General features: G+C 31.3%; 1 protein-coding gene across 8 annotated transcripts in view; it reads right to left on the bottom strand.

Annotated features, from left to right (window-relative positions):
• LOC100646289 (protein scalloped) overlaps positions 1–12,050 on the bottom strand; it is a 340,073-nt gene that overhangs the window by 71,889 nt on the left and 256,134 nt on the right. For all 8 annotated transcript variants that reach the window (XM_048405341.1, XM_048405340.1, XM_048405339.1 and 5 more), the window contains one exon: positions 10,943–11,081. In XM_048405341.1, coding sequence (XP_048261298.1) covers positions 10,943–11,081 — 139 coding nt within the window. The remainder of the gene's footprint in view (positions 1–10,942; positions 11,082–12,050) is intronic.

The raw sequence follows: 12,050 nt of genomic DNA, 5'->3' as shown, positions 1-12,050 counted from the left end.
GTAATTAGAGAATCATTTGCTCGAATTACCTCATTGCGGACCCTGTTTGATATTTATTTCAGATATAATGTTTCAACGTTATATAGCTGTTCGAGGTTCTTTTTATTCTTCCCGTTTATTATGTCCCTTCACTTTTTATCAAAGTTTAAGTTAAGTATATCTCATATAGCTTTAATATAGCTTTGATAATTTTCAAATGGCTTCTTTAAAGCATGATATATTTAACCAAAAGAATTTGTATACGATTCAATACCTATTAACTTTCCTATTAACTTAGCCCTAAGCTTCAAGCATTATTTAACTTTCAAATAGTATTGTTGTGCTGTGGATGACTATCTATACTAATTTATGCTGTATTACTGAAATTTCGGATATTTAATTTTATTTTGTACTCTACGTTCTAACTGTAAATTGTTATTGTCTTCAACGATTCAATAATATTTAGTTAAGAGGTAAATAAAATATTTGAAATCGTTTTAGATATATTGATGAATCGTGTTTCAAATTTTAATATATTATCACTCTATATTTTTATACAAATAATTAAAATCTATTATTTCCGATGCTACAAGAACATAATAAAGTAATGCTTTTGACTATAAGTTTTTCATTAATTTGTGCATTTTACTAATATTAGCTACAGATTTGCTAAATAATTGAGGGTGATAGTGTATATGTAAAGTTCCTTTAGAACAACATATATTTAATCAAAAATATGTTTCTTGAGATTCTTTAATTAATTACATCGTTCAAAATTTTTAAGAATTATTTGGCTCTGGAATTAAACAATTCTTTAAATGGAATTGTCACAGTTTCTTCATTTCGTTTCTCTTCGTTTTCCTTATCATCGTTTAAATGAACTAGAGAATGTCTTCAAGCAAATGCTAAATTTACATTTTCAGAAATTTTCATGGGATATTTTTTAAATATAAGTTCATATAGGAAATTCAGCCATACAAAACTGAATATTAATTAATAAGATGTATACCAAAATATTTAAATCTATAATGAAAATTTTTTGTTTCATTTTTTAATATTTTTTGTATTCTAAAAGTAAATATTTGATGGATATCAATTTTCTACCGTAAAAAAGTTCTCTGCGAAACATTTTTCTTCGTTAAAAATGTCCGAATTAAAGGAAATTTAATATGATCAATGCTTTAAGCTTGGTCATCTTCCAGGTTGCCCAAAGATAAAAGATGGCAGCAAAATTTTTTGCACATGCGTCCTCATTTTCGAGAAGAAGTGTCTCGAAAATTTAATAAGCATGCTTGAATTTAAATATGATTCCGTTTGTCTGATCTTTTTATGGGACTTTTTATGTTCTTGTTCAGTTAGTAATTGAAGCTACTTGCGACGTGCTTGAGCCCATCACTATAAATTTTTTAACATGATAAATGCATCTTTTGTAAATAGTTTTAACAAATTTTTACTACATATACATATGTATATTAGATTGTAGTTTTGCATGAACACATATGCTGATTGATCCATCGTTCCTTTGATACTTTAAATTAATTTTTACATTTATATAAAACCAGCACGTGTTAATATATACTTATCGACTTATCGACATTATTGAATGTTGCGTTCTTTACATGAGCCATTAAGAATTCTAATTGACCCTAAAAAATCATAGCTTTATAATAGGTGGAGAATTTTATGAATAGAACAAATCTGTTTTGACCTTTTCGTCATTTAATATTGAAGTGATATACGATTTCGTATTGCAAAAATGATATCTCGCAATCTGTTATTAAGATGTAGCATTGTTTCTAGTGTCAATTGTCTAGTGTCAATGAGATAATTGGACTTTTAGCTATATACCTTTATTTAACATTATTAATCTTTTGTCTTATAAATTGTATTTAGTTATAATCAATATGCTTCATTTTAATGTTATAGCGATAAGCTTATACTTTCACTTTGTATGGGTTGTATGTACAAATTAATTGACACTTTGTTCCTATATATTGTTTTATACATATAGTCTATACAATATTTCGTTTAACATAGAATACACAGATTAATTTATATTTTTTTACTATTTTTACATTATTTATATAATCGATAGGTTTGCGATCGTTCAAGTCTTTAAAAATATGACCATGAAAGAAAATCTTTTACCTTATAATATGTATCTTTTCGATCGAAGTAATTCATTCCGTACGCCTTTGCCCGTATCATTAAAGGTAACAGAGATATCATTTTGTAACATCTGATTAACAGAGTTACTGAGACATTGTAGCCATTGTGGTCGCTAATAATCGCTAGATTAATGAATATATGTTGAGTATGTTGAATATAATAATGTTAAAGCTTAATTATCGCGAACTATGAGCCTCAAAAAAGATTGTAATACGTAAAGCCGAATTTACGCCGTTTCACGTTAGAGAATCAGTGCGGATGATTCTTGCACAGTGAAAGTGAAGAATGAAACTCGGAATATTTACACTACTTCACTGGATGAATACTTCAAATGAAGGCAAAGGACACCACTGAAACGTGACACACTGATATTAATGAAACTTTGTAGATATATAATGTAGGTACAAATATTCTAATAATAGGGTAATATAAAGGGTATTTAAATAAAACACCTAAATGGGTATTCGGGATTTTTCTAATTGCATTTTAAGCCTTTCGTATAGACCTAATCCAATTAGGGTAGAGGTAACTGCACATATAGGGAACAGCACTACACATCTCTTATATTTTATGTAAAAATTTATTACACCACAAGTCATTTGCAGTGCACTAAAAGTAATAATCTGCTTATTAGATACTTTCTATTTAGAATAACATGCCAAATTAACTTGCGATGTTTTAGCAAATATCGATAATAATTATATTCGTCAATTTGTAAAAAACTAAATTCTGATTTATCCGTATTCATTTCCATATTCATTTCGTACGATATAAGTATGAAATATGTAGAAATGCGAACTGGTTGTCCGAATATGCATTCAGTACACGCTTATATTTCTTGCTAGTGTCGTTTCGGTACTAGTATATTATATCCATTCTGTTCATCCAAAGTAGAGCTCGGCTCTACTCTGTTCAGTGTTCACTTTGGAGGAACATTGTGGATTAAACGAGGATGAAAGCGGCGTTTTTTGATGAATCACCCGCAGTGTTCGTCTAAAGTAAAACAATGCAAATTCAGTTTAAGAGAAAAACATCTTGATTTATTCAATTCTTTAGTACAATTATCAAATATACTAGGACAGAATCGCCTTTAACTTCATTAAATTTTGTACCTACTACTATGTAGCAGTATGTATAATAAATATGTTATATACATTATAAAAAAATGTGTATGCCTTTGAATGTTATGTGTATTGCCTATGTGCATTGATTTCAATTACAGACTTGTGTGACTTGAAGAAATTTATATCGTTGAATTTGAAATCTAATGACCGTTTTAAGCCGATGGTACGCGTTTGATTCATTTGTAGTCGTTGATACAATTTCTTTAAAACCATTGAATGCATATTCTTTACTATTCGTATGTGTCTCACTAAATAGTAATATATCATTATTTGTTTAAAAAATAGCTACCATTACCTCACAAATGTGACTAGTACCTGTACTAAAAGGCTCATGAAAGACATAAGAAATAATAGAGAGTTTTTCGAAGAGCAACATAAATATGGTATAAAATGGGAAGACAATAAGCTTATCGTTTGCTAATAATAATACGTAATAGTAATTCCACAAAAACCGTTCAATTCAACGGACAGATAGTATGTTCTTTTTCTCTGGTCCGTTTAGAGAGGCTGTGTCGAGAGGCGAACAAAGCGAAAAAGGAGCAAGACCCCTGGTCGTCCGCGTCCGGCATCCAATAAACCAGTAGAAATAGAAGGATGCGCGTTCTGTGGAGCATGGAGGAGCGCTTAGAGTTAGAGAAGCGTTTAGCTTCTTGCCGGGTTTCTACAGGAAAGAAAAGAAAAAGAGCCCGTGTAGCTGCGGTCGAGGAACGTATTCGAGTTTCTTCGACCAGTGTGGGTCAACGTTCCGTGACCGGACTGCGCCGTAACTATCTTTTCTTGCAAATTTTCTTCATTCGTCCCTCTTCGCGAATCGCATCCCCCTTCCTGAGCGAAACCGCTGTTTCAAAAGACGCGCCGCGCTTTACGATCATCCGCCTTGTCGACTAAATTTCTCTTGCAAGACTGTATATGAGCCTCTAAGGAGCCAAACTGATCGATTCTACATTTTATTAATTTTCCATTTCATTTTTTCAATGCGAATTTTTTATCCATCTGTAGGAAATTTAAAAGCACAAAATTGCAGAGAACGCTCATAATAAGAAAAAATATGTAAATTACGTAGAAGAGGAAGGGGGAATAGAGAAGGAATAAAGACGTAGTGGATATATGTGTGGAGGTTAGAAACTCAAGTGCAAATCAAATCCATTTCATAGCCGAGAGGCCTGAAATTAATAAATCGTCGTTGTCATTGTTATTGTTATAAAACATTTCAAGTATAATGTTTTCTTAATAATACTTGATAGGCAGAATAATTTCTTATTGAGATTATTCATTTTTAATTATATTCTCGAAAATATGAATTTGCATAAAAATTTATAGCGTATTCTCATTATATCAGTGCACGATTAATATTCAGTTCTCAAGAAATAAATTATTTATTTCCATAAGTTCATTCATCGCAAGAAGATGGTATACAGTTTCTTAAGTCTAGATACTACACCCTTTAAATATAAAATATTATAGTAAAAACGGTAGTAAAATATTATAGTAAAAACACTATGACACGAACTTACGTATTCTTTTGACACGTTAAGATACATATCCTGCAATCTCCTTAGCATTTTGTAATTTCTGGCGTAATGTTATCTCAAGATTTTTGAGAGTGAAATGTTTTAGATTTCTAAATTTCTTTTAGAAATACATCAATAATAATTATATTAATACATAAACATAAATAATTTTATGACGTTAATGTGCGCTTTTATTTTCTTTGGCAAGTTAGATGCAAGATTCGATAAATAGGCACTGGCGACTAACTGTAAATGATCGTTAACTCTGAGACAAATTTATATAGAACATCACTATTTTTCACTAAGATTTAAAATCTTAAATGAACAGTTTTGCACGGGTTTTCCATATCTAATAAAATCTTGTATGTCTATACAATTTCAGTTTTCTTTGAAACTGTACCAATGCAATAATACCAATCACGTGTCATTATAGCGTTAGTGAAACTTCAAAACGTTTTGTATAACACATATAATATATTCAGAAAATGTTTTTATAAATTTAAATACTTTTGCGAGTCACACAGAAAAAGTTTTATCAGTATATTTAGAAATTAGTAGAAATAACATCTTTAATATCTAAGCATAAATATAAATAATATAAATGTAAATATGTATATCTATTCTATAAATTGTATAAATAATATCTAAATAATTATAATGACATCTATAATATATATTTAATAATTTGAACAAGATTAATAATATATATTAAAATCTCGTTGTATAACGCTTTTTGTCAACAATTCACGATAGTTCTCTTTTTTTTATTTCTTTTATCAGTTTACTATCTTTATATTCTTCATTGAATTAATTTGTTTGAACTATTTGATTTCATGTATTTTAACTAACTATATTTATATTTTAACTAACTTCTCAAATTGTAATGCAAATAATAGTTCGTTAGTTAACGTTAAAAATGCTCGCGAGTCCAAAGATTATCTCGATCGAGTCCCTAGAGTGGAATTTCGAAGATCGAAACCGAGTTATGCTGTTCCGCTTCCATTAAATGATTAATGTTTCGAGGTACGTCTGATTAATGTTTCAAAGTCGCCATCGATGGGCCCCGACTAAGTTCATAGTTGGTGCTCAAAGCCAAACACAAATTCTCCGAGGAACCATTCCGATCGAAAGATACTGCACGCTGCGGCACTTCGTTTCACCAAGCATAATCTGCGATAAAGTTTCCACCAACTAGATAATACCGCTATTTATCATCGAAATCCTAGCATTTGCGACACTCCACGCATAGTACTTTTGTCGATAGGCAAGACGATTAAATTTAAGTATTATCGGACTTTTTACTCTTTTACATTCTATGATTTCTACATATTAGGTTATCTTGAAAGTTTCTGCAGTTCAAAATAAGAAATTAAATTATCTATTGACTGAAGCCACTATAAAATGTGTTATATTATTTATCATTTAAGATAATATCTTCTCATTAAGTCTATCTTCCTTTAAGTTATCCATTATCTTTTATTTTTTTTCCACTGGATACAAGTCTCGACATAAAATTCATGGGCTAAAATCGGAAGAAGAAGAAGAGATTTTGTTTCATCATCTGAGTATTACATTTGAAGTTTTCAATTCTATTTTTGTTACTTTATTCTATTTATCTTTATTTCTATTTTAGTTACATGATTATTTCGTAAATTAGAAATTTGCAAATGAACTGTAAATTTTTATGCATTTGTGCCAAATGAAAAAATGCAGAAAAAATGGATATACTGCATAAAAATATATAAAATATCCAAAGTAAAGTACTGATTACAATTTTTAGTAGGTAAAAGGAATGTCTATTTTAGTGTATATTTAAAGTGTATAGGTATGTCTACAAAAATATGAATTTAGGTAAAAATTCACAATTTAATTATGTATCTAGGAACCTTAAATACATATATGATTTTATGCGGGATTTTTATACTACGAAGGTATGAATAGACCAAAGTATCCAAATTTCTATGAACAATATATTTACGTGTTTTTAATCAAATAATTCCGAGAATCCTAAAAAAATAAATTAAAAATGACAAATTTTTCAAAGTACCCCCAAAAAACCTGAAAAATTCTTATTCTCGGCACAAAATCGAAAAAGAAAGAGATCACCGCTTTTACTGAAAACACCAAAAAATCATTGAAAATTATGTGAGGTGTAATAACATTTGGATAAGCGCGGCGAATTGCGCAGTTTCTGGGGCTCATTCACCTTGACGTTCGTCCGCTGCGGAAACGATCGCTCCTTCGTAGAGAAATCTCGATGTGGGCGTCGACGTCCTGATGGAAAAGAAAGAGTGGAAAGAGAGGCAGTGGGGTGCGAGGAAAGGACGAGAGATCGAAGGAGGTAAATTGCCCCGAGATATTTAATCCCGTGGAAAGGCCGAGGGATCCTTTATTGGCTCGGCGAGTGAGCAACGGGCAAGATAAGTTTCCCATAGGATCGATGGCCAATCGCGTTAAGCGATTTTCGCGCCTCGTTATCCTTTGTTTCCATCCGCGTTCGACGGACGTCGATGCTGTTATTCTCGGTCTCTTTCTAGGTTTCTTTTCCTTTTCTTTCCTATCTTGAGAGGGACGATCGACTTTATATCATGTCTCGTATTCGACCATACCGATCAGTGGCTTATTACAACCAGATTACACAAATGTTGGAGATTCGGACGTTGAATTTGAATTTTTGGAGTTGTACATGCAGTTATGTAACGGTTCGTTTTGTCATTCATAATTATTATAAAAAGTTCTTTGCATCAGCAGACTATAGGTATTCGTAATAATAATTCTCTTAATAACGATAATAATATTTCTTATTATTCTAATGGGATAATAATAATAATTCCTTCCTCCATTTCGTTTTTTAAGAATTGTAATCTAATAGTATAAGAAAATACACATTAAGAGACCCTGTAAAATAGGAGATATATTTTGCGTTGTCCGAATTCTCTATTTTACAGAATCGATACAGCAAGTAAACTAAAATAAAGTCTATATGGAAGTAACGCAGCTGATTTTGTATAGAAATAACTGTCACGCAATACGTATCACGATACTTATCATAAGAAAGTTATTTCATAACTATGATTTTTGAATTAATTAAAAAACGCATACATTTGCATGTCGGGAATGAATCAAGCCTGCAACAAAGTACAGAGGCAAGCGTAACGAAACAATTATCAATATGTAGTGTTCTTGTTCGTTACATACATACATGTATATAGAATCTCTTAGACGGGTGTGCGGTAGTAATTTTCTGATCGCGTTATACGAGTAGGAAATACTTTATAGGCGTCCTCCTGTAATATATTCTTATAATAATAATAATTATAATTACAATTTCACTGAGAATGCATAATGTATAATGAATTGCTACATAAATAATTTCTATGTATAGAGACCAATTGCTTCAATAAAAATAGATAAAAACTAAACGATATTGTAAGTTAATTTCTACTATTGGGGATAACATAATGTTACTACTATGTACGACACTCCTTGAGGCTTCTAAAAGTAAGCTGTGTCCAAGCGAAAAAATTTCTAACATTTCGGTAACATTACAGGAGTATGAGTATCTCCTGACTCCTGATGAAGTCAACTGCAATGTTAGCAAAACCTTGGAAACGTTTCCCTCTTGGACACAGCGTATTCTTGGAATCTTCAAACAGTATTCTGCCTAGCAAATGTTATCTACGACAATGCCAAGTAACAGTATTAGATGTGACAATTCGAGCCGTGAAAGCTTTAAGAATTGTCCTACTAGAATAAAATGAAATTTCCTCGTGTAATACAGCAAATAGAACGAGAGAGTGACAAAAGTCCCGAAAGGACGATACACAGCTTTGTCGATTGTCGTTCTCCTTGTTTTCATTCGTTGTTAGCGAGCCAGACGTCTGAATTAAGCTTCGTTTTCATGAGCGGCCACGGGCCAAGATTGAATTGCCACCCGTCGGCTTTTGCCGCGGAGTGCTTTCGAAAATTAAGCGACATTGTGCCTTAACGAATAGGGATTCAAGCCTACGTCTGCCTGAAAAAAATATGGCAAGAAGGACTGGAGGCAGGATTGAGACTAAAAAAAAGAATTATTGTCGTAATCAATTTTTGTTTTATGATATGATTCGTGAAAAATTTGTCTTCGTGTTGAAGAAATTTAAAAGGTAGTAGGTATGCTATAATATAGGTAGAACGATAGTTTGTATACCTTTTTATAAAATTTTATCGTTTTAGTCTCGATTTTAGCTATATTTCAACCGAGAAAAGGAATTTGAGTATTTTAAGAAAATCTTCAACATAGAGTTGGAACGAGAAATGACATATGTTGATGGTTATTTTCTCATATTTTCATCAAATTTCAGAAATTTTGTAACTAAAACAGCAAGATAATAATTCTGCCAAAAGTGATCTAAAAACGAGGTAGGTCATTACATCACATTAAATTTCATCGCATCTCTCAGCGAGTTTTAATATTCAAGGAAAATCTTTGACATAAAGTCTAAACGAGAAATTTCACACACACACAAATCTTAAGTATTTAAATCAATCTTAACTTCAAATTAAAAAGAATTTACAACGGTAGACAATTCGGAAATAAAAAATAAAGTAAAAAATAAAATAAAAAGTAAAATAGAAAATAGGAAAATACAGCGACTACAAAAATATTTGCACATACTCTTCATTTCCAATATTAAATTTTTGTAATCATATGAAACTTATGAAAGTATCTACTACTAAATATAAAATTTAATATACTTGAGACTTAAATCGTTAAATCGCAAATAGAAAATACCATGTACCTAAGTTTATAAATTGACGAAAAGTTCGTTAAAAAGGACTGAAAAAAGATAGTGGAAAATGGGAATCTATATTAGGACAAAGATGCTGGTCAAGGGGCTATCTTTCGAGGCGTGGCATTATTGCCTCGGTGGTGAGTTCATGGCGGTTAATGGTGGCGACTACGGTGGTACCCGTGGTCGTAGTAGGCAATATCTGGTCGGTCACGTAGACTGACCTCAGCATCGAGCAATAACGAGCTCGGCTGGACATTTCTACCATCGCAACGCCAGTACGTGAAGCACAAGGAATAGTCCTTCGTGCAACGATGTTTTTCTTTGCCGAGATATTCTTTGCGAATAAGTCGAATCTTGAAAGTAAAAATTGCAGTGGCTATTAAAAATATTTGCACATACTTTTATTTCCCAACGAAGCATTTCTTTTATCAGGTTCTTTACATTTCATTCTCAGTATCAAGTTTTCGTAGTTATATGGAATTGTTACTAACTGATACGAAATTTGATATATATACTTGAGCACTATTAATTAGTACTTTATTAATTAGTTAATTCATTAGTTAATATAATAAATATAATCGCGTGCAAATATTTTTTGTAGTCATTGTAATTTGTTTGAGTAATACTTTAAACCTTCTGCTAGATTTGAGCTTGGTTTGATGGTTTCGCCCCTTAAATTTTAAACTTTCTTTTTTACCGAATTTAGTCGAAAAAAACAATTATATTAACATGCTGCAACTGTACATACAGTTTATGCTCTTCTTCTTTTACACTGCCTTAGGTAATAAAATGATTAAAGTATTTCTAGCGTAAAACACAACAACAACATAACAAATACATTTTTTGATTTGGATTTTGTAACATAATTAACGAGAAAGATAGGTGGCAGAAGAATAAATGTGTTGGACACACAAGCTCTAATACTATACTAATTCTCTTTGGCAGGTTTTCAATATTAATAATTGGCCGATTAGTATATAACGAACCATAGATAACGCGGTATTATGTTAATAAAAATATCGTGTAACATGCTTTTTGAACTCGTCTTAATATTCGCTACAATCTAATAAGAAAATAAATATATGGTCCCGTTTAAGAAACCTAAGGTGACTTTGTTTTCGTTGTGAAAACGAACTATTTTCGAAATTTTTATTGTGGCCACTTCTTTTATATTAGATACCGATAAATCTTTGTTCGAGATTTTGTTTTGTTACATAACCGTAAATGGTTGAAAAATTGTCCGCTGTATTAGATGGAATACTCTGTATACTCGTGCTATTTCTTTCGCCATCGTCGTGTTTTACTTCCGTATTTTTATTTTTTTATTTCCGCCGCTCTAGCGAAAACGTCGAAGAGAGATTTGCCAGGAAATTGCTCGACTCACCGTACATCTTCCCTTCGTCGGACAGGATGATTTTGCGTCGGCCGCATGGCGGATATATAGTGAGTGCTTCCTGGAAGCTCTGCTCGATATCCGGCGACCATACACCCTCCGCGTCCGCTGCCGATAGGTCCTTCTCGTCCTGCAAAATACGAACGCCTCGGATAGGATTTCTCACAGACTCTTTATCTGATACGGAAACTCTCGTGAAATGTATGCGATCGTCCAAGATTTTTGGTTAATCTGTCTATGTATCATTTGAAGATTTAAGTCTCAATTAGTATCGTTGGATTTTACATTATAATAGCTTGATTTACTTCATATAGGTTACTTAATTGTAAGATATTCGATTTAATTTTGTATTCCACGTTGTATTAGGTCATCCCATAAGTTCGTGCCGTTTTCGAGCGGTTATATATGTTAACATTGTTTACATACCTTTCAATTTCATGAAAAAATGTAATCCCCCTCTCGTTATACAACTTCTTCCCATTTTTCATTATTCTGTCTCGATAAAAGTTCTCTTGTTTTTCTTTAAAATATGAAATGTATACACAAAGGACGGCACGAACTTATGGGATATATATATATATATATATATATATAGTATAGTACTGACTATATATATACTTATTATATATATACACGAAAATTTACATATACCTATCGAATATTGTGTATTTCATTTACTAAGGAACCAAAAACACAGTTTCATGTCACAAAATTATTTATATTTACGTATCAATATAATTTTTATTAACGTATTTCTAAAAGGAATTTAGAAATACTAAAATATTTAATTCACAAAAATTATGGAATAAAATTACATCAAAGGCCTTTAACCCTTTCGATGGCAAGGAAATAGTACGACATTATTGATGACCTACAAGTTATTAATATAATATCAAGATTTTTATCGTTACATGGACATGTTAACACACATATGTAATTTTTAAACATTATATTTTATGTTCTTTTATCTCTTTTTCCTTGATAAAGATAAAAGACAATAAATTGTGTTATATTTTGACAATATCTCTCTGAATATGTCTAAAAAATTCGTAGTGCTGATGTTTTTACCATGACATTTTATATTTTAATAGGTGTATGT

Source organism: Bombus terrestris, chromosome 4 (assembly GCF_910591885.1).
Source record: "Bombus terrestris chromosome 4, iyBomTerr1.2, whole genome shotgun sequence".
Lineage (NCBI taxonomy): Eukaryota > Metazoa > Arthropoda > Insecta > Hymenoptera > Apidae > Bombus > Bombus terrestris.
Note: the sequence above shows the minus strand (reverse complement) of the source record. Positions and strands in the feature narration are given on the sequence as shown.